Raw genomic sequence first — 24,134 nt, forward strand, 5'->3', positions numbered from 1 at the left:
CGGTAGCTTCTTAGTGTGTGTTGTGCTGGTATGAGCTGGTCAGACACAGCAGAGCTGCTGGAGTTTTTAAATGTGTCCCCTCACTGTCCACTATTAGACACTCTGAGACACTCGGCCCACCTTGTAGATGTAAAGACAGAGAGCAGATCATCGGTTTCGGCAGTTTGTGTTGGTTGTGGTCTAGTCCTTCATCAGTGGTCACAAGAAGCCCCCCACAGGATTCTTTTGGCTGGGAATTTTTGGTTGGTGGACCATACTTAGTCCAGCAGTGAGAGTAAGTGAGGTGTTTAAAAATCCAGCAGCACTGCTGTGTCTGATCCACTCATGCCAACACCTACCCCAGTGTCAGTGTAGTGGTCCTATGGGGTTCCTGACCATTGAAGAAGGGTAAAAGGGGGCTTCCAAACCATGTAGAGCAACAGATGAGCTACAATAATGTAACTGTAGAACTCCATAGTGCGCCCATATGGTAAGTGGAACTAAAGAAATGGACAGAATGCAGAAACAAGCAGGTGGTTTTAATGTTCTGGGTGACCGGTGTGTGTTTGCAGCTCACATTGTGAGTGGTGTTCTGCCTCCCTGTGGCTGAAACGGAAACTAGAGGAGGCGACGCCCCGCCTCCTGACTACGTCACATTCTCCGCCTCGTGTCAAATCAAGTTTAGGAGGGCTGACGGGGCGCACGAGACGTGCCGAGTCTGTTGTATTGTCGGGTAGTGGGTTTGCTTAGATATTGTTGGGTTCCTTCAGTTTTCAGACGCGATATTTTTGTACACAACCCCTAGAAGAAATCTGTTTCCAAATGGTTTACGTTGGGCATCGTGAAATAAATGACCGTGATTTACAATCCCCAGAAGTGGCGGTAAGTCACCCCCAACATATTCGCTAGCTAAGCTAATAGGAGCGCGACGCGGTGTGTGTGTGTGAATAATTTAATCTCAGTGTTTGTACACTGGCCTGGCTTTTCTTTTCTTTGTTTTTTTAGCTGGCCTCAGGCATGGCTTCGAGGCTGTTGCACTTTGTCGTTCTTTTTTCCATCGTTTGGAAAATCATGTTTGCAATGTGAGCTGCCATAATAAACCGGGGCACAAGCGGTTGTTTGCTTGGTGACCGACTGTTACCGTCCGTTAAAGACGCTTCTTCGTTATAACGATATTCGGTTCGGTTCGTAACTGTAATCCACAGCACAAGAAAGTAATTGTATAAAGCCCTTTAGTAAATATATAAAGTGTGAGAGAAGCTGTAGATAGAGACAAAGCAGCTTCTCGGGCTGCTCGTTGATCCCTTCATTGGCTGCACTAACATCAGGCTCTTTGCTTTGTTTTGCTAATCAGCGTGACCGAAGCTCCACAAGCACGAGAGCTCCTCAGATCAAGTCTGTAGTTGGACCCAGGATCTGGACTTTCCACATTCCTCTCTCTGTACAACACCTTTCCGTATGAATGGATGAGCACCTTCAGACTCCGGTTAAGATTTCCGCTTAAAAAGATTAGATTAATTTATTTCTCTGCTGAGTGACCTTTGTGTCGTTTATGATTTTATGATTTATGCAGTCTGTCATGTGGGTGTTTTGGCAGCAGAATTCTCTGGAGTGTGTTTCCATGAGAACGTGAACAAAAATACAAACGGACTCTTACACATCTGCAGACTGGATGAACCAGCTTGTTGTCGAATTGCCCGCAGTGGATGTAGTCACTCTCCAAGTCAGAAACAAGTGTGGATAGAAATACGTCCCTGAGGCAGAACGCTGTTTCTCTTGGAACTAGAACCCTGTAATGTAAAATATTTCCAGATCTTCTCTTTTGCCACCTGATCATGCTCACTTTCTCATACCTTTTATGTTCTCTTGTTTCCAGCACTGAGGACCACCTGTCTGTTAACTCCAGTGGATTTCTGTAACACAGCTCTGGTTCTGGTGGCTACTGTGTGCTACGATGAGCTGGGCCACAGAGGACTGGACCACAGGTCTCTCTGGCCGCGTCCTGCAGAAGGTTCAGGAGCTTCAGGCGCACAATGAGAAGCTGAACCGAGAGAGGCAGCAGAGGCAGCTCCAGCTGGACAACTCTGAGGCAGCCCTGCACAAGCAGAAGCAAAAGGTTGCGTGACTAGATACTATTTATCTGTGGAGCTGCTGTGCTGTGCAATGGAAGTGCTGGAGTTGTGCTTGATCAACAGTCTGAAATAAATGACTGAAGGCCTTTTTTTTTGTACAGTACTACATTACAGTGTTTGTAATTATAGATGAAGCAAGATTTGTAATTACAAAGACCATCAGCTTAATGGAGTTTTAAGTAACATGCATTAACTAAGCTAATTACTGAACTCTTGTTGAGCTAGTTGGAGCAAAAGGTAAAGGTATTAATTTTGTTTGTTTCTTACTGAGTCAACGGAGTCAGCTGATCATATTGTGGTGGCATTATGAATTGATCTAGGATAAATGTGCATTTAACATATTGCTTAACCTATATTAGAAACAAACCTTTATCAGTTCAATTTCCAAAAAATGTGCAGGGTTTTTGTCTCTCCTTCCACTGTAAGGAGACATCTCAGTGCTATAGGTCTTAGAATATGTAGCTGTCAAGAAGCTGTTACTGAAAGAAGAACATTTGCAAATCAAGCAAAGAAGCTGCTGGTCTTCTCAGAACAATGGACTGGCCACCCCTCAACATCACTAAGTGTGTTTGGTTAATCTTGGATTTTTGAAAAACGACAGTATAGCCAGCTTCTGGGAAATAATTTTGGAGGCATGGGAAAAATATCCCTGCCCATTTCTTTGAAAGACTGAAAGCGAGTCTGAAATAAATGGAAACTGTCAAAAGTTAAGCATGAACACACTAAATAGTAAACAAATTGATATTCTTATTCAAGACTTCTGATGCTCAAAAATGAGATCTTACTTGTACTTAATGGCCGTTGTGACTGTTATTTACATAAATGAAGGGTGGTCTCTGACATTTGCAGTACTGTATAGTATATTTCAAAGAGAATTAGTCATACTATAAATATCCAAATTTTGTCTTTCTTTAACATGTCACTGGGAATCCTCATGTATGGTTTAATTGTCTGACACAGGATTGTAGCCTGTTTTACATATGAAATTTCAGTGCTGCTGCTTTTATTATTTTATCTTTCCCTTACACCACTCTGTCCTTGTCTCAGTATGAGGAAGTGCGTGTGGAGCTGGCGGCAGTGCAGAGGGAGCTGGTGGGAGTTCGAGAGGGGGCACAGGCGGAGGGGCGAGCGAGGGAGCGACTGGTCCAAGAGCTTCAGACGAAAGCTGCTCACGTGTGTGCTCTTGAGAACCAACTGGAGTCGGCCAAAACACTTACACAGAAGCTCACACAGGAGGTTAAACGGTGAGACACTTGTACTTACACACTCACAGTAATATAGACAGACCACACAGTACAAACTGTAACAGTATATACAAAAGTACAAATCATGACTAGCACAGTAGGTGTGTATTAACATACTTATGTATGCTTCATAGTGTCAGCTTTGTCAGGATGCGTGGAAACCTAAATAGCTTTGGTAATCTCTGTGGATTAACATGAGCTAAATAAAAGGAAATTCAGGAAATCTAATTTGCATGATTACAACCCTTTACTAATTAAGATGGAGATGCTAAATGATTTAGAGCTTCCTCTTGACCTCCCCCTGTCTCTCCCTCCCCCAGCCTGGAGGCTGAGCTGGAAAAGCTACAGAAGGATAGTCTCTCAGGAGACTCCATGTTGTTTTCCACTCCATGCTGGAACATGAACTCACCCTGGGATCCAAATGGTATCCTCCCTTCTGTTTATCTTTTTCTCTGCTCCATATTGTTTTTCTGTCACTCCTCATCACTTTATTTCTTATTTTTTTCTCTTATTCCTGCAATGTTGTGCAGTAGTAGCATCTTATATCATTCAAATTTGTAAAAGAAATCATTATTTGTTTCCAAGAGCAAATCACTGCACAGTGTGTTGTTATTCTTTCTGTGACACTGTGCTCTGAGCCTAGGTATATAATGTCAGTTCTTTGTGCTTGTGTCTCTGCAGGTGGTAAGAGTGGTCTCAGAGGAGAATGCGACACTAAAGCTCACCATGTCAGAGTGAGTTTCCTCAAACAAACAATCCTTCACCTCAGTTTCTAAAATGGCCTGCATAAACTTTGTCCTGGATGTATTTTGGACACTTAGGAAAAGTTTTGGAAGATTAATCACATATTTAAACAGACTTAAAACAGAATTCATGGTACTAAAATTTTTTGCCTGCTCCTCTGTAGCAACAGCTTCTGTTTGGAGACAGCCCCAAACCCTCAGTGGGTGGAGTTTCATCACTGTTCCCTCAGCAACCCCACAAAACCCCATCCCTCCGATGTGGAGTCCTCCAATCGGAAGCACAAACCCACTCCTCTGTGTTTCCGTGGGAACGGGATGACACAAGGTCCACTCCCAGAGGAAGACCAGCCTCCTCCTCCTCCATCTCCAGTGATGTCGTTGTTACAGACACTGATTCACAGGATAATGGGATTGCGGGGGCGCTGAGGAGAGAGAGAGATGGTAAGGGCCTCTATTACAGTGAGAGAGCCAGAACAGTCAAATGAAAAACCTGACTTTATAGAAACATAACACATGTACTCACAAACACTGTATAAAAACCACAGAACTAATAAATATGCATAAAATGAAGTTGGTTCACAAAAAGTCATTTCAAAGGGCAATGAGACGATTAATGCTTTGCCTCTGGTTCTCTGATGTTCTGGGTCAGATGGAAAAAATAAAAGCTTCTGCTTCTTCTTGTTCAAAGGGACAGTTTGTAGTGTGTTGCCATGGTAGCCGCTTTGACTTGTGTCATGCAGCCCTGCCAGTGGCCGTTGCATATTTGAGTATTGCTTTGCATATTAGTAAAGAATGGGGGATTCCTTCAGTTTTCTCAGAGGGACTGGAATTAGAGCTAGAGCTTTAGACCTGTGCAGTAAAAGCCTACACGCTGTACTGTCATTGAGCTATTTTTGTGATCTATCATAAGACAGGGTGTGTTAAGAAAAGGAAGCAGATGCTGTCTTGTTGTATTTGACTCATCCGTTTGAGGACCAGAATTAAACACCAGAGCTCCTGACTCTGGCTGTTTGTTTGTTCTGTTTTGTCTTGGAACCACATGCAGCAAATCCATGGTTGACTCATCGTTGTATACAGAATACTGCACTTGCATTAGAGGGCAGAGTGTCACATGTGACAATTTTGAGTTGGAAGGTGGGAAGGTTGTAATTTTGGTATTTGATGAGTTAGCTTTAAAAGGGGGATAAAAACAGCAGTTTTATGTGACTCTTCCCTCATCACAGCTGGGCCCATGAAGATGTCTCTGGTATTATTATTTTTCTTAGTAGTCTGAGGCTGTGGAGGTGAATTGAAGTGTTATAAATTAGGGTGTCTTGTGGGAATTGTTTTTTCCATTTTTGTTTTTATATTTTGCATTAGGTTTGTACCATTTTAGGACAAAATGATCTAAAGAGCTATAAGAGGTTAAACAGAAAGGGATTCTGTCAGGGATAGAGATTCAAAAGCAGATGAAGACTACTTCTGCTGGCATACAGTGCTCATCTACAACTAAATCTACTATAAATAGTTTGGCGTGAAGAAAACTACATTGGTTGTATGTTTGGATCATCACTGTTGGACCGAAACTTAAAAGGTAACTTAACTTAAAAGGAGAAAATACATTATTAACTTGTAATGCAAGTTAACATAACGATTTTGTTCTGAGTAATTTTGAACCATTTCTGTTTGTCCATGAAACATGAAATTAACACAATGAAAGTCTAACTAGAGTTTTCAAAATATGCAAACAAACAAACAAACAAACAAACAAAATAAATAAAAAGACAACAAAAATAGTTATACACATTTTCCTGTATTAATCATGATATATGTATACCACTATACTGGTATCTGAATGCAAAACATTGTCATGATAAGTATTACCAAAACATAAAATGCAAACCTACCATTTAGCATAAAATAACATGATATAACACAAAAAATATGAAGGGAACTAATGAAAAATGAGAACAATAAAAGGTGATAAATAGAACCCAAAAGTGCAAAGCATTCTTGGTAGCTGTACCCATAGATCTACAATATACTGTTTGATACTGTGAGTTTCTGTTCATCACTATATAGAACGTAATACAGAACGTAGTGTAGAACGTAGTACAGTCTTTGAGCTGTACTAAAATTATTTAATGGTTTTTAGTTTTATTATGATGAGAAGTGAGTGTGTGTGTGTGTGTGTGTGTGTGTGTCTGTTTTATGGCTGCAAGAGCTGTAATGTATAGTGTATTTGAGAGAGGAACGTGTGCGCGTGTATGTACACAGTAGAGTTTGTTTAGTGCTGTATGAGGGATCTGAATGCTCGTCATTGTGTCGGGCTGTGTGTAGTCACTGCTGAGGTAATCTGCTATTGTCCTCTTTCACTGACACATGCTGTGTTCCCGGAAAACTCTATGGGATATTACAGCGCAGTATAGGAAAAAATCATTTGGCTTTCCAACGCAAAACTATGTTTGATTACTAAATTTGAATGAAGCATATCTGTGTTTGACTGTTATACTCAGATTTCACTGCTAAAATGTCTTTTAAAATGTATATGTATGTATGTATGTATGTATGTATGTATGTATGTATAGTATAGTTAGTGGCCAGTACTGAATTTAGGAGGATAAAAATTCCAAAAACCAATAATTTTATTTTAATATTTTTTTTACTTATAAAACAACAGTAATGTACAGTCTTAAATGATATAAATATTGTAGAACTGGGGTGGTGCTAGGTTCGGTTTCTGTTTATCAGCTCTTATTTTTCTGTTTTTTATTATTTCTCTTTGTGATTAGTTTTTTGTCACCTTATGACATGTTATTCTCATACAAAAAGTTGGCTTGGATAGGCTGTTCTTGGTGAGAGATGAGAGAAACCATACCTCAAAGTCCTTCGCAAACTGTTTCACACCATTTCGGTGAAATGTCATTCAACTCGGAATCTGTAACTGCAAACTGGTGCACAACGTTTTGAGATTGAATGTGCCCCTGGTGTTGCCCTGACCCCCAAAAAATGTTTTTCATTGATACTGATAAAATTGAAGGTTTTTATTATTGGCCAATTAATGGCTAACAGTCTGACTTAATGTTAAGACAGAAATTATAATACTCATAACTAAAATATTTTGGGAAGTTTAAATGCATCCACACACTGAAAATTTTGTGTTTATATCTGTATCTCATCATTCATATTATCTCTTCCAGATCTGTGTGTGCGTGTCTCTGGGCTACAGAAAGAGCTGCAGGTGGAAAAGGAGCGCTGCAGGGAGTCTGAGTCTCGTCTTGCTCAAGCTCAGAAAGAGCTCAGCATAAAAGAGCAGAATCTTACTCGCTCCAGAGACGAGTTGGCCCGTGTACAAACGCGCGTCACACAGGAAGGGGACCGGGTGAGCATGCATGTGCACACACGCGCACACACACACACACACACACACACACACACGGAGGGAATGACTTGTGCTATTCATTAGCTGGTTAACTCTTAAATGCTGTGACTGAAAAGAGTCTATTTCTGCCCTTTTCATTTATTTTATCCTCTAATAATGTGACTTCTCAGTGCTGTTACCACATTTATTTATTATTCATTGTTATTCATTTATGGATATACCGAATATGATATAACAAAGCAGAATGTTCATCTCACAACTTGTCATTTTGAGCAATAAAATAATTGTACTCTAATAACTAAAATGTAAACATTAATATATCGTGTAACACACATTTTTAGGCACTCCTTATTTTTGCTGTGTCAAAAATGTATTGAATTGAGGCACCATTGTATTGGACTGAATCAACTTCAGGATTTTTGTAATCCTTAGTCCTTATAATCCTCATCCTTACTAATATATTATAGACAATAAGCATATGTATGTGTACAGGCCCAGGCAGCTGAACAGCGTGTGAAGCAGCTACAGGAGGAGTTGAAGTGTCAGAGGCAGAACGCTGAGACCAGCCGCTGCAATGCTGAGCAGCGCAGGAAAGAGATGGAGAGAGAGCACCAGAAAGTGAGTAATCCTGTGTGCACGTTAAACATGCATCCCTCATACTAGCTATGATATTAAAGCACACACCATTTACACCAGCTGCCACTTCCATTGTGTGAACATTTAATGACAAATGGACCTATAGAGATGATTTATTTGGCATAGAGATTGACAATTTTTAAACTAAAATCTTGTTACATTAAAGAGCCCATATGCTACAATTTTCTGCAATTTATGTTTTCCACTTATGTTTGTGAGGTTTTCTGTATCAAAACCAGAGATAATTGAATTTTTAGATGACCATTATAGACATCTTAGAATTAAACAGACCTTGAGACCTTTTTGTGCCTTGAGGAATGATGTGTACATGACCCCTCTTCTGCTTGTCCTGTATTACATCTCATTCAAAAAGCAGTCCAAGCTGAAACATTTCTTGTGTCTTCATTGTGAATGGGTCGGGCTAAACTACCAAATGCTGAATAGGATTATATATTTAAAATGGGTTGTTTTTTGTGACAAAAACTGTAAAAAGTGGGTAAATTCAAAAAGCCTGTTTTTGCTGATTAGTTTCAATGTACAGAATATATTCAAACTATATTTAAAAAAGGGAGAAAAAAAATTAAGTTTTCTGTGATATGGGCCCTTTTAAAGTAATTTTTTTTGTTTTATGCTACCACCAATGGTTTGTTAGTTTCCAGACTTAGTCTTTTATCTCAGGGTTATAAATGAATGGAATAATGAATGGGTACATGGATGAATGGACAGATGGATTTTTAAATGTGTGGTGCTGTTTGTAGGAGTTATTGGAACTGCAGAGAGAGAGGCAGTCCATGGAGAAGCAACATCAGCAGGAGAGCAACAGACTCAACCAGGAGATACAGCAAGCAAGAACAGCACACAACACACTACAGGCGCAGTACGACAAGGTGTTCTGCACATACAAACACTGCACAACACGTTTGTAAGCTCACGTTGCCCAGGCCCAGAATGACAAACACTCAGATACTCATGATGTAACGTACTGCAGGCGCAGCTGTCTCTGAGCACTTCCTTAAACCCCTGTTATATAAACCTTTTCTCTCTCCCTCCTCTCTACCGTCTTTTTTTTTCTCTCTATTCCAAAGGTTATTTCACATAAATGTGACACTGTTTCCCTTTTCTTTTTCTGCTGTTTCTTGTTTTTTGTGTTCACTCTTTCTTCTTCTTTTCTAAGTAGTATAAAAGTTACTGCAACGAAATGTTGCTTTAATACAGTTTTATCTTGGCCATTTGTGACAGTGTGTTCCCTTTTCTTCCTTGCTCTCTGTGGCTTTCTGTTCTCTCTTGGGAGTTTCAGTATGTATTTAACAGGTCAATGCTCTGATGTCACCTCTCTCCCTTATTGGCTTCGGAGCTCCCCCCTGCTTTCTCACACTTTATTTTTCTGTCCCTGGGTCACTCTTTCTCGTTTTCCTTCTCTTCCTCTTGGCTTTCTGACAGAAGGCACTTGAGTCAAGGTCAGTGTTGTAATCTCTGTGTGAATTGATTAAACTAGTTATACATTCTCTCTCTCTCTCTCTCTCTCTCTCTCTCTCTCTCTCTCTCTCTCTCTCTCTCTCTCTCTCTCTCTCTCTCTCTCTCTCTCTCTCTCTCTCTCTCTCTCTCTCTCTCTCTCTCTCTCTCTCTCTCTCTCTCTCTCTCCTCTCAGTAGTAATTTGGGGGTGTAGGCTGAACTTGATGAAAGGGTCAGTATGTGGAGATCCGGAGACATGCAGACTGCATGCCCAGCTGTCTCTCTGTATACTGCTGTTAAGGAAAAAAAGTGTGTTATTTTTCAGCCTGACGAGTGGGATAGTGTGTGTATAACTCATCTGTCTTTGTTTACTTAGCAGCAAAACAACACTCTCATGTTGTTAACACTGCTAGCCTGTGGGCAAATGGCAACAAGGCCTGGGCCTGTAGCTTTCTCAGGAGAAAGTGAATATGAATATCGTTTGACCCCAACTGACAAAAACTAGTCAGGACAGTGCACTGTTTATATTGTGCCTGTACATGTGGATATCTAATCTAATTCAAACCGATTAACTGATTAAACTCTTGTCTCACACACACGCCCACACAGATTATGAATTCATAGTACCGCTAAAACTTCAGTCATGTGGTAAATATGTTAGTCAAACGTGGTGATCAGTGGTGCCCCATGCTCTGTGCTGGTTATTAATTACAAGAAGTAACCTAAAAAGAAATATTAAATTGGGAGTTTTGAAAAGGCAGAGGCAAACTGTTAATTTAACCTATTTGCATATTCTAGACTGTTATAGTAGATTGTCCAACTGTGTGCAAGTGTTTGATTTATTAGCGGTTTGACAGTCGGCTGCACGTTATCTTATTGTTACTTTAGCTAGGAATATTTAAATAAGAGTGATGAATTGACTTGTTTTCAAAATTGGGTGGTCAGTATGTTGTTTAACTGTGAAATGTTTTCTGTGTGTGTTAATATTTGAATTTCATCACTTGGAATGCATGGTTTGGCATGTGGTCATAATTCATATTGTTTGGTTTGTACTAATGTTTGTGAAGCTTCTTGAATCATGAACCATGGCACTGAATCCATAAATAATGTTTATTATTTTGTATTTTATCTATATCAGAAGTACAGTTTGAACAGGATGAGTTTTACATGAGAACATAGTTATGTAATTTTACCACAGGGCATTTTATGATGTTTATGACTGGTTCACTCTGGATAAGCTCCTTATAGATTAGAGAGGAGAGTGGCTACTTAAGTATTACTGTCACACCAAAAAAGTTCCATATATATTCGGTTGTTCACATGCAGAATGTCCAAGCGTTCAGCGTAGTATTTTACCCATAACCATCTGCCTAGCTGCCTTAATTGAATGCAAGGTGTGCTTAGCCTTGTTATTAGCTTGATAGTTTACAGACCACAGTCAGCATCACCACATTAAACAAAGTACTTTTTTCACTGTAATTTTTAAAGTGTTTAAAATGTCCCAATTTCTTTGCTTGCATAGAGAGCCTAACTAGTCTTATTTAATCTTTAATCAGATTTAGTGCAGCATAGCATGTGAAATGTTGAATATAAACTATTTTATTCATTGTTTGATGGTGTTTTTTTTCCAGTTCATCAGAAAAAAATAAATATAGTGACAGTGTGTGTGTGTGAGAACTTGAATCTTGAAGTGTTGCAATTGTCTACCTCTATATCTAAAGTTTGTGTTGAAGGTAGAAGCTGTTGGAATCTTTGCTGATGTGGAAGCATGTTGTCCATAAAAAGTGACATTTAGATGGGTCTAAATTTGCTGAGAAACACTGGCAAGAATTGTATTACCCCACCTCCTCATGTAAAACTAATCCTGTCTGAATAGTACTATACATTAGTTATGTCTTGCCTTCCTACTTCAGCATGGATGTACCATATTTGCTGTGACATGGAATTGTTTCACTACAGAGCACACAGTGGCCAAGTTCTTCATGAATAATTTGTTGGAATGGGCTGTTTTTTTGCCACGCCTATCCTCCAGCATTAGTCTTTGTCCTGTTCCTTCTTTGTTTCTCCTTGTCCCCTTTAATCTTTTCCACTGTCTTCTTTTTCTACTCCCCCTTTTCCCCCGCTTGCTTTGTTTTCCCTTTCTCCTTCCTTCACTGTCCTTAAATTCAGTCAGCTCATTCTATGTGTGTTTGGGTCTCTGTGTATCTCTATTCAGCTGGCTCTGCAGAAGCAGGCAGTGGAGAGAGATCTGGAGGGAGTGCAGGCCCAGCTGAAGAACACACAGGCTGATCTCACTGAAAGTCAGAAGAGGGAAACTCAGACACTGGCAAAACTCACGGTACACTACCACCCTGTATACACACGAACACACAGGTTTGTTTTCATGTAATGTCAGGACATATTGTCATATGTACAGTAGGTGCCATATTTACACATATAACCACACACACACACACACATACATATATTTATTTTTATTTATTTATTTATTTATTTATTTTCACTTGTTCTCTTGGTTTCAGTGAATCTGTCCAATTGGTGTGGCTTTTAAAAGGCACCATCAGTTGCCACAAGTGGTGCTACTGTTTAACTGCCGTTAATGACTCAGCTAAATAAGTCCTTGGGAGATAATGGCATTATCACAGTGGATAGTGGCTTAACACTGTTGCAGTCTTTTTTGAAGATTTTAGGAGTCTGTCTGCTGCAGTACCTACACAGAAAAATCCCCTATTATATATTAACTCTTGCAGCATTCAACATCTGGTCACCAATGGACATTGAATAATTTTATTTTACACATTACAATAATTTTATTTTTTTTATTTGTTTACTGATTGTATGAGCCTTGCCCCACCTATTTGGGTGTGCTAGGATTTTATCCTTTATGTAGTTTTATTATGCTTGGTCTTAAGAACCTTTTTTGCCAGTGTTGTGTTTTGCCACTATTTGAACGTTCATATGATGTCTAGACATTGATTAATTATTTACTGTGACAGCAGGGCATACAGTGAAGTACATTATTATTTATGCTACAGAAGATGTTTTCCTGTTTTCCTCTAATGTATATCTGATTTTGGCCTGTAGGAGTCACTGAGGGAAAGTGAGACCCTCAGAGTGTCTCTGGAGCAGCTGAAGAAGAAGGAGAAAAGTCTGGAGGCAGAAGTAAAGAGACTAACTGAAGAGTTAGCTGAAGCGCTGAAACTCATTAAAGAGCTGCAGGGTAGGGAAGGGAGGGAGAGTGGATTGTTAATGTGCTTGTGCCACGTGGATGTCTTGCATGTGCTTTTTTCATCAGTATTCTATTGTGTGTTTTTGCTTCCACCTGCTGGAACATATCTGATGGTACATTTTGCGATTAAACTTGATTACTTAATATAAAAGAAATCATGAATTTAAAATATACATCATCACAGAATCAGCAGTGATAACCAGAAACAAGATATGGTAGAATAGGCAGATAACACGGTCATTTTTTTACTACATATTATTTATATATTTGTTGTGTGTGTGTGTGTGTGTGTGTGTGTGTGTGTGTATGTTTTTTTACATTATATACTTTCCAGTAAAAGGTTGTGCACAATTTATAGATTTTTTGGCCCTCATAGAAACTGTGAACTACACTGCTAACTCTTTGAAACAACAGCAAACAGCTTTTTTAATCACTATTAATTGTTAGTTAATTAATTGTTATTAATAGTTTTTAATTACCATTAAAAAGCTATGTCTTAGATTTCACACTTTGTAGCAGTCCTATTCAATGTTATTTTTATTTTATGCCAAAATATTCTGCCATTTTCTTTTCTTGTTTGTGCCATTTTTAACTGTTTTCAACTGAACATTTACAGTGCCTGAAATTTTGGTACCTCTCTAAAGATGACAGATACTTAATAGTAGATCAGTTCATTACTGATTAATTACTTAATTACCATGACAACCATGTGCTGTGTATATATTACCTTGCATTCTCACCATGTCTCTCATTCCTCCAATATTCAGCCCAGCTTGCAGCTCCTCCTGCACCATTGGTCTCTCAATCCTTTACTCCTGTGACTGGAGATGGCTTGACTCCTGTTCTCTCCGTCCACTATGATCGCGCTCCTCCTTATCAGCACTCAACTCAGAAGAAGAGAGCTCCAAAACTCGGAAGACCAAGAGAAAATGACCATCCAGGGACGCTAACATATCCACCAGACAGAGAACCTGGTGAAGGTATTGAGTCAGAACATGTCAGTGAACTTGGATCTGGAGACTCTGTGACACTAAGCATCAAAGAGCATGAAGGGAGTCAGCACAGAGCAGGAAGGCCTGGTGAAATTGACATGGACAGCTCTATTACTGAACAAGACACAGGGATAGAAGATACAGACACAGACTCCTATATGTCTGATTCAACCAGTGAGCGTATGTTTAAAGATGAAGGTTTTCCACAGACAGACATTCATCGTGACCAAACCAAAAACTCAACCTCATCCCATCAGGGACAGAAACAGGATTCCTCTTCTATAAAGGAGTTAAAGAAAGAGAATGCTGCTCTACGGGATGAGCTCAGGGACGCCAAGCAGGAGCTGGAGCGACGTCTGGATGACCTTGAGACTCAGAGGTGTGCAGAAACTGAGGCCAGGACCAAACTGAAGCAGCTGAGCAAGAAATACTCAAGCCAGGCTGAGCAACATCGTGCCAAGGCCCAGGAGTTCAAAGAGAAAGGAAGTAAACTGGAAGCCCAGCTGGAACAGGAGAGGAAGGAGAGTGCTAGACTCAAGGAACTGGTAGCTACTTTGGAGACGGAGGATGTAAAAAGACAGGAGGAGGGTGAGAGAGAAGAGGAAGAGAGCAAAGAGGAGAACATCAGGCTCAAAGAGACCTTGGCTGAGATGGAAAGAAAGGAAGAACAGCTTGAAGAAGAAAAGGAGAAAATGCAAAAGGAACTTGAGAAGCTTCAGTCTGAGCTTTTGCAGGAGCGAGAGGACCGAGCGAGGGAGAGGGAGGAGGAGAAGAAACTACTTAAGAACATTGAACTGGAAGGTCTAAAAATTGCAGAACTTCAAGCAGAGTTGGACCGACTACGAAGCTCCACTGGCCCAGAAGACAAAAATGTAAAAGGCAACATGCCTTTAACCTATCTGCAACTTGGAAACCAGTCAAATGCCACAGATTATGTTACTGCAGACTTTGAAAATAATGTTGTTTCATCTCCTGATGCTTTTTTCTTCTGTGAGTCTGTGAACCTTCAGAACACCCTGCTCTCCAAGGAAACAAGAATGACGTCCCTGATAACAGAATATGGCACTCAGATAAAATCTGCAGATCACTCCCAACAGCTCTCAGAGGACAGTACTTCTGACAGATATCTTGAAGGCCAAGAACAAAACAGAGAAGGCACTGACTTAGATAATGTTACCATTTTGGTCTTGGAGGTAGAACGTTTACGAGCACAGAGAGACCGGGAAGCAGAGAGGGCGAAAAAGTCAGAGAAAAAGCTGGAGGTTCTTCAGAACCAGGTGACGAGTCAGACCCAGCAGCTAACACTAGCTTTTGAGAAGCAGAGCAAGCACATTCAAGATCTCTTGAGGGAACTTCAAGAAAGAGATGATGCCCTCCAGAGGCAAGGCAAGGAACTGCAAAACTGCAGAGAGGAGATTGCTTCTTTTAAAGTAAATATACACATGGTGAAGTCAAACCCTGAACAGTCTGTAGAGGAGTTTGAGGAGTCAAGCTGTGATTTAGTTTCTAGCAAGCATACTGCAGATACCCTAGAAATGGTCATAGAAGAGGCTTCTAACACTAGGAAAGACAAACCACTGCAGTCTGGGTGCAGAGAGAGTCAACCTGGCAGTTGGAATGCTGAACTGGATAAGTCACATATGAGTGAGGTGAATATAAACACCAAGGAACTTAAGTCACTACACACCTCAGACAAGCATGGCAGAGATTCTGCCTGCCTCATTGAAAACACTAAAGCAAGCGAACCACTGGAATCACCCACTGCTGCTCAGCAAGGCAGAGATCATGTGGTTGAGAATAACACAGAGAATGCAGAGAGTTACACTACAAGTTCCAGAAAGATAAGGGAAGAGTCTCATATTTCAGAGTTCCCACAGTGCCTTACTGAATACCCCACGGATGATGTCAGGAAGTTGAAGAGGGTAATAAATGAATTGCATGAAGCACAGAACGAGCTGTCCCTCTTGAAAGCTAAGCATGACCAGCTGACATTACAGCTGCAAGAAGTGTCCAAGGAGGAGTTTCTGTTCCTCAAGCAAGAGAATGAACAACTGATATTAAAACTGGAATTAAAAACCAAAGAAACATGTGCATCACAAATAACTCTTGCACAAAATGAGTCCTCTCATTTGACAAACGCTAAAGCAGAGAATCCAGCAGCTGTAAATCAGGATCAACACCATGCTGGCAATTCCTCTAGGCTGAGGGAGGCAGTGGGACTTGGTGGAAGTTCCAGAGATGGCAGCAGGGAGAAAAGTGGAGAGAGTGAAGATGAGACAGCCCACACTCACTCTCTTCAGGAACAGGTATTTATTTTCTGCAGAGTCTGTTCTTCTGCATATTGCAACTCTAATCCTTTTCTTTCCCCCTCATGCTCTCAAAGGGACATTTTCTTGTGCACTTCAGCAGTTTTCCTGCTTTAGTGTGCCTTTGTTAATCCATCAGATAATTATGAAGCCCATAGTTAGTGTGATGGGATGGGATGAGCCAGCGCAAACCAATGATGGCTTAGAATCAAAGTAATTGCAGCCCCACATACAATTGCTCCATCATTTTTGTAGAACTGCTGCTGAATAGCAGTCTCACCTAAATAATCAGTTATTCAGTATGTGTGTATGTGCATCTGTCCATAGTACAGTTCAAAAATGAGAATTAAACAGTTTGTTGGAATAGTAAGCATTTAGTAGCTCAGAAAAAATATTTGAGTCAGAACATTTGTGATTTTATAATTTTGTCAGTGTATTCATTTATCCATTTTTAGCCTTGTCCTATTGTCCTATTATATCCTGTGTTTGTAGTCATCATCCAGTAACTCTCTTGAATAGGCAAACCTTCATTGAGTTAAATTAGATGTGCTGCTGGTGGACTTTTAATAAATCTACTTGATGGCTGGGGGCTTCGAGGAGAAACCTGGAACTAAACTTTGCTCTATGAACTAGCCATCAAGATTTCAGCTGCCTTTCTTCAAAATACAAAATTCTTGTTGCTGTTGACTATGTTTATGACTTGTGTCAGTAGATGCTTTTGCAAGCAAAAAGACATTTATTGCCACGATAAGAAAATATGGTATGTTGCATTGTTTGATGTGTAGTGCTGAGGCTCATCAGAAGTAAAAAATACTGAGCAGTTCAGATTCTTTGTCAGTGTACTGACTGAATTGCTCTAAATGTGTCTTATGTTATATGCAGCTGTTCAGTGTTCTAGTACTGACAAAACTCAGAATATGCTCAGAAAAGAGGATATTCTGTGCATATTGTCCTCCCCTTGAAAAGGGTGTTTAATTTCCATTCTCCTCTCTCAGGTTCAGGCCCTGCAGTCTCAGCTCCAGCTCCTCACTGAGCAGAACAGAGAACAAGCTGAAGAGCTGCAGCTCTGGAGACTCTCTGCCTCGTCGCTGGGGGAATCCATGGATGACCATGGCAACGGTAGCCCCATAATGCTTGTTCGAGAGGACCAGCTAGTCCTCCCGTGCAGCCCCACTGGTTTACATATGTACAGCCAGCAGAGCAGGTACCCATTCAGTCCAAGAATTTGAATGGCATTTGTTATGGATAAACGTACAGTAAAAGCCTCTGATGTATAGTGTGTGTATTTAGGATATATATTTATACGTTAGCTGTAGGGCACTTAAAATGATTAGCAGTGTGTTGGGACAGTAAATACAGGTGCAGGGTGAGGAGGGTTTATGTTGTGCTGTAGGCGCATTGTCTGTCTTTCTTTCTTTCTTATTTGTCTGTACTGTCTGTTCCAGCAGCATTGGGGAGTACAGAGATCTTTCTCAGCCTAATGATTTTTCTGCCCTTGAGACTGGACAGGATGAAAGAGATAAGAAACTCGCATCACAGAACACAGCAGAAAAGTTTCAACCAGTGCTCAAAGCCAAGGTAAATTTTTGGAAAAATGGAAACAGTTTTATGTGAAGAAGTCCAGGTTATTGTTTATTTCTCAGTTGCAAGATCACATTTTTTTACAAAGGTATGCCACTTTACAGTCTCTTACTTTGAAATTTTTTCTGAGCCAAACCATGATGCAGACATTTTTTTAACACAGATAATTTTGAAAATAGAATTAAATCTTGACTTTTTTTTTTTTCATAACTTGTGGGTTCTTTTAAGTGATTTAGTTAATGTATTTTTTTTTTAATGTAAAGCCCCTCATGTAACTTGCTGCTCAGTCACATTTAACAGGTTAAGAATTCTCCACAAGGTGGTGCCGTTATCAGTCAAATAGCATTTGATGTTTCATCGGAGCAGTGCTTCACTTCACTGACATTGTGCGTCCTTGTTTCCTCAGGAATTAATTGCAAACAATGACTGCACAAGGATCAACGTTGATGATCAACATAAAGTGGACATCACAGCCTTGGATGTTTATAGCACATTTCCAGTCTCATCTTCTGGAATGGAGAAATCTGGAGACAAGTATGATTCAGCTCATACTGTCAAATCAAGAGGACCACGAGAGGAGGCTCCAGGAGCTGTCTTACTCAGCCTTGAGGAACAGTCAGATGAAAACACTTTCACAACAAAAGTCCAAGAGGATTGTTGTGCTATAGCCAAATCTGAGACCAAAGCAATTGATCCAAAGCTGAATTCAGAGCCGTCAAATTGTAGTGATTCCCTGAAGCCTTGCCTCAATCGTGATGAGGCAGTTACACCTACACTACGCCTTAACACACTTGGAAGCACGACAGATCAGCAAAATGAGCACCCTGCTGCTCTTGGGAGACAGACTGATAACTCACAGAGGCAGGATAATGTTGTAATAAAGTTTCTTGCTACAGATCAAGGTTCAAGATCAGAGGCTGTCAAGGTCGCAGGCAATGCAGACCACGCAGACACCAAAGAAGTGAAGAATGTGTCCACTCAGACAGAAGAGTGTAGTGAGTGGGCAGTAGAGGAGGTTGGAAGGTTCATTGCCCCCAAGGAGAGAATGATCCTAATGCATGCCAGCACTCAAACCCAGGTTGAAGAGGTAAACCAGCCTGAGGATGTTGATATAGAATCAGTTGCCTCACCTTCCTCCTCTCCTGTCCCACCACCAGAGACAGAGAAGGTCCTGTTTTCTGGTGCCTTCCCCATCCCAGCTAATCCAGCTCATCTAGCCGAGCGCATTCGACGCAACCGCAGCCGCATGTCTGCAGCGTATGATGACACGGAGTATGAACCCTATGGCCTGCCCGAGGTCGTCATGAAAGGTGGCCATTACACTATTTTCCCCTTATTCCAAACTTAATTGATCAGCCATAGCATGTCTGAAGTGTGATTCTATATGTGATTCTGTTGTGATTTACATAATTGCCTAATCGCAGTTATGTGAGCTGATCAGTTATTTGAGCTGATCACATTTCATTACCACAGTCGTTAGCCTTCGTATTGCTAAATTGATAACAGCTTTAGAAGGCAACAGTTATGGTTGTTTGAGCTCCAGCTGTGTCTGTCGTCTGTTAGGATCTAAATATCAACATCTAGGAAGTAAGATAGCTAATCAGCCAGTTTGCCTACTTTAGGCTTATAAATTAATAATTACATACAATGAAGACAAATTATTAATTGCAGTATTTATATGGAAATGAGCTGTCAACAATAATTTTAAGATCATAACAAGCCTGATTTTATAGTTTTGCATATATCTGTGAGACTAATGTAGCTAATGAGTGCAAGAAGCTGTTGTCTCACCAATTGGAGCTAGACTGTTACCTCATTATTTTCTTTGCTGGGGTGAAGCAAAAATCAGGCATGTATCAGTGGTTATGATTAGGCATGTCCAATATGATGATGATGATGATGATGATGATGATGCATCATTATTGTGATAAATTATGTCACAATGTGTTTTTCTGCGCATATCATATACATCATCACTTGAAGAACATTAACCAACTGCATGTTTATTACAAAAAGAACATTATTAGCCCTGTCTAAGTGGATTAAATGCAGTGCAGTTTGTAAAATATTGAATAGGTTTATTGTAGTTATTATTATTATGCTGATAGTATTTTTAAATGTGGCGCTACAGGTTCTATGTTGTCTGTTCCAAATTCTAGATCTCAGAAAAATTAAATATTGTGATGCATATTGTGTTTTGTGAAAAAGTATTGTTATAATTTTTTTTCCCCTCAATTTTCTCCCCAATTTATATGTATATAATTGCATTCACTAGTTAGGACTTCCCTAATCACACATTACTATCAGCGCTCGGAGGGCGAGACCTGTGAAGCGAGCCACCGCATCTTTGCAAACTGCCACTCACACAAAGTCACTGGACAGCTGAACGCGCTCAGAGAAAACCGCCAGCTCTGTTACGTCAGCTAACAGACGCTTGTGCTGGCTTGCATCGTGATGGGTGAGCCACCCAGAGAGAGCGAGGCAAATTGTGCTTTCTTGGGAGTCCTGGCCACGGATGAATGTAGCATCACCAGGGTTCGCACCCGTGATCTCTTGATGATAGGGCCAATGCTACTTGGGAGCGGTGATATGTATGTTTGCCATATGGCTGACCTATGTGTTGTGATCATCAAAGGAACATACTCATGCTAACTAGTTAGCTAGTTTGCCTGTGAGTGATGAGCAGAATAGCAATATGTTGAATGAGAAGTTCCTCTGCTTAGTTTTTAGTCTCAAAAGAAAAATAAGACTTATTGTCTGTTGGCTCATTGTTCTGAGGTTCACAAATTTAGGGCATTAACATTACATACATCAGGCTCCAGTACTCACACACTTCAGCACACTGCCTCATTAAACACTCCTGATTCAGCTCAAGGCAAAGTCTTCATGTACTGAATTCAGAGCGTTAAATGAAGTTAAATGCTAATCTCTGCAGCACTTTGACCTGGAAGGTCCTCATTTTGACGTTAATGAAATCAGTTAGTGAAGGTGAATTCCTTTTTCACATTACCATGTTCTTTACCGTTCAGTTGAATTGGCTTTTTTGCCAGACAAATCGTATTTGCTCACATGTATGATTTGTATCTGAATGTCAGATTCTATTTAAGCTTCACTGTTACGCTTCCCCATTGTGTCCAAATCAGATCGGAATTTACTTTCCATCATAAAATCACATCATCTCTTACACGTTCCCATATTATTTTTGTCAACCTGCAGTAAACCCATGTGGTTTCTTCCCTTTTACTACCAGTGTATTAAATGCTGTCAAATATCAAAACATTGAATAGTCATTTTACAGCTTTTTTTCTGCAGTAGTCGGTGCTGTTACTGCCTGGAGGACCATTTAGACATGAGAGAAGTCGAGACTTAATTGTATGCAGATACAGAAAATGCATTCCATTTATACCTCTCTGTGTCTCTCTGCAGGTTTTGCGGATATCCCCAGTGGTCCAGCTTGTCCATACGTTTTGCGTAGGGGGCTTTTGGGGACTGACTCTCTGCCCGTTTCACTCAGAGAGCCACTCGGAGAACCAGAGGAAGATATTGACCCATAACACAGTCTCGTACTGCCGCTGAGATGTCTTTGAAGCTGCCTATCTCATCTTGAATGTTAATGGCTTCCACCCCACACCCCCCGAATAAGTAGTGAATGCTAGCTTTTTTGAGTTTTGGATTTATGAATTTCAGCTTTTGGGAGAATTGTAGTAGTAGTGTAGGTGTTCTATGGTTGGAAAAGCAATGCCTTATTATTTTGTGCAAATATGTTTGCAGGGACTTGTGACATGCTAGCTTCAGTTTTTAAGAACTTGATCTTTGTGAATATACTTATTTATAGGTTTTGTTAATGAGTTTTTTTTTATGTGCTGCTGTAGATTGATTGATTGCTGTGAATATTGTAGAATAAAAACTTGGGGTGAGTGTGTGTGTGTGTGTGTGTGTGTGTGTGTGTGTGTGTGTGTGTGTGTGGGGAGTGTGACTCAGGCCAACCTGAGTCTGTTTCCGCTCCTTGTATGGTGTTGAAGTGCATATACACACTCTTGTCTGGCTGCTCCACAGTGCCTGGTTGAGCTTATTTCAACAAGACATTTGTGTAGTTCACTTCTCATGGGAAAAGTTCTGAAGTGTAGTTTTTTTTTTTTTTTTTTTCTTTTCTAAATTAATATATTGAATATTGTACCTTGTTCAGTTGTAGCATGTACACTTGTTAATATTTTTGTTTCATATCGAACAAGGAGGGTTTGGAGTGCTGTATGCTTGTATTTTTTTCGGATTTTCTATTAATTTTCTTAATATTTAAGTTTCTTGACTAGTTTGAAGTTTCATCCCCCCCTCCACTGACTTGAGATGTACAAGTTTACACTAATACCCTAATAAAGTCTGTGAAGTGAGCAGGTTTTTGTGTGTAGGTTTTCTCCTTGTCCTGCTGATTGTATATCACCTGAATTAATACACATTAACACTGATGCAATTGATGCAGGTTGATTTTAAGAACTAGTGAAAATAATTAAATTGTAGTGACTGGTAGCTTCTCTTTGAGACACCCAATATACAGTACATGTATGGATATGTTTACCAAAACCATTGAAGCCATATACAAAGATCAGGCATGACATCACCTCCTTGTTTTTACACTCATTGTCCATTTTATCGGCTCCACTTACTATACAGGTGCACTTAGTAGTGTTACAATTACAGACTAGTCCATCTGTTTCTTTGTGTACTTTGTTAGGCTCCTTCTATCCTGTTCTGCAGTGGTCAGGACCCCCATGGACCCTCACAGAGCAGGTACTATTTGGGTGGTGGATCGTTCTCAGCTGTGCAGGAACACTGACGTGGTGGTGGTGGTGTGTTAGTGTGCGTTGTGCTGGAAGGAGTGGATCACAGCAGTGCTTACATAACAAGTGGAGCTGATAAAATGGGCAATGTGTGGAAACGAGGAGGTGGTGATATTGTTATGCCTGATTGATGTAGAAGATAATTAAACTGTTAGCACACATTCAGTACTATACCGCTTTTGGAAAAACAGACCCAGATCCTGTTTATTTCACTTGTTAACATTGTTGATTGTCATGACTGGATCAGGAATTAAAGGTGTCTGAACGCTGGAAAGAAGGGTTTTGGCATCTGTGTTGGCTTGGAGGCCTGTTTACACAGTGCGGCTTCGAGACTGAGATACAGATCTACCGCAGGTCCCTTGTGTGTGGGAGTTAACCAGCGCAGTCTCGCTCTTGTCAGCTGAAGTGCTGCTTCTTTCCGTTCTACTCTAGAACCAATTCTGTTGTGCCAGAGAGACAAACACTGAAGGCTTTGTGTAAATTAGTTTTTTTTGGATCCTTTTGTCAAATTCTGCTTTTAGTGCGCAAGATGGGTGAACAGCAAGAAACATCCCAAAATAGAGAGAAATGTAAACCTATGCTTTTAACATCATCCAGAATAAGACATCATAGTGCGTTTTCCTCCATATCTTTGCATATTTCTGAGTTAGACATGCATTAGGGAGGGCCTCTGGGGTAGCTGAGTGTTTTTGCTCAGTGCTAGGTAGGGGTGGTTCCAGAAGGAAGTGAAACGTTAGATTATTGGTTAATATTATGTTTCCTTTAATTTTGTGGCAGAGTGATGCAACCAAAACTCAGAAGACATTTTTGAGACAAGCAAAACTCACTACACTTCAGTCAAAGACAACAGAAAAACAATTTAGCTTTTTGATGAACTGTGCTTATGACCAGAGATATAGACTACCAGGGTAATGTGGTATCCGAAGTCCCATGTGGTATGTTTAAGTTAGGGGGCCCTGGTCCAAAGGTCTCAAAAACAACCAACGTATATAAAGCAGGGCCCCTGGTCCAAAGGTCAGAAAAACAACCAATGTATATAAGTGGGTAATTACAGCTGTTTTTCGGAGGAGATTCATACTGGCTGCGAATCCTCTCTCAGGCAATCCATGGTGCCTGATTTGATGCAGTTCTTTGTAATAAACCTTTTTATATACAAGCAAGACGGTGTCAGCGGAGATTCCTTCATCATCTTCACATCATTGCTATTTGATAAACAACAGTAATATAGGCCCATTCTGAAGTAATTGATCATTTAACGTATCAAAATTGTCACACAAGGATGCTGTTTTTTTTTTTCTCTCCAGATTTTTGTGTGCCTTTTGTAATGTCGAAAAAGGCTGTTGACTGGTTTAAATTAGTGCTTGGAGTTGTATTGTGTACATTAAATATAATGAGGACTGAGGAGTGACTGTGCAATTTATATGAAGGTTTTTTTTTGTGATCAAGAAAGATCATTTTTATTGTTTCACAAAAAAACATGCAACAAGGGGATGGAGAGCAACAGACAGCCAAAAAAGACATAAGAGACATGGACAGCAAGAATGATCATAGGTACAACATCACAAGATTTAACAGGGGAGGTCCATATTCAATGCATACTTTGCAGGTAACCCAAAATACATAATACAAAAGTTTGCCATCTT

At 40.2% G+C, this 24,134-nt stretch overlaps 1 protein-coding gene across 4 annotated transcripts; it reads left to right on the forward strand.

Annotated features, from left to right (window-relative positions):
* The first annotated feature begins 653 nt into the window (after positions 1-653).
* Positions 654-22,045, forward strand: si:dkeyp-115e12.6 (centromere protein F). 4 transcript variants are annotated; one of them, XM_037540543.1, is made up of 18 exons: positions 654-861; positions 1,334-1,465; positions 1,580-1,771; positions 1,856-2,095; positions 3,159-3,355; positions 3,676-3,779; positions 4,037-4,089; positions 4,263-4,539; positions 7,278-7,459; positions 7,952-8,077; positions 8,854-8,982; positions 11,764-11,886; positions 12,633-12,768; positions 13,545-16,075; positions 17,071-17,279; positions 17,521-17,653; positions 18,063-18,966; positions 21,083-22,045. In XM_037540543.1, the coding sequence occupies exons 4-18, from the start codon at positions 1,934-1,936 to the stop codon at positions 21,208-21,210; spliced, it is 5,394 nt and encodes a 1,797-aa protein (XP_037396440.1). In that variant the 5' UTR covers positions 654-861; positions 1,334-1,465; positions 1,580-1,771; positions 1,856-1,933; the 3' UTR covers positions 21,211-22,045. The 4 variants fall into 4 exon arrangements, with proteins under 4 accessions (XP_037396440.1, XP_017545317.1, XP_017545326.1 ...); XM_017689828.2 differs by having other exon boundaries at positions 1,647-1,771; XM_017689837.2 differs by having other exon boundaries at positions 1,334-1,771; positions 17,524-17,653.
* Positions 22,046-24,134: the final 2,089 nt, after the last annotated feature.

This window comes from Pygocentrus nattereri, chromosome 8 (assembly GCF_015220715.1).
Source record: "Pygocentrus nattereri isolate fPygNat1 chromosome 8, fPygNat1.pri, whole genome shotgun sequence".
NCBI classification, from domain to species: Eukaryota; Metazoa; Chordata; class Actinopteri; order Characiformes; family Serrasalmidae; genus Pygocentrus; species Pygocentrus nattereri.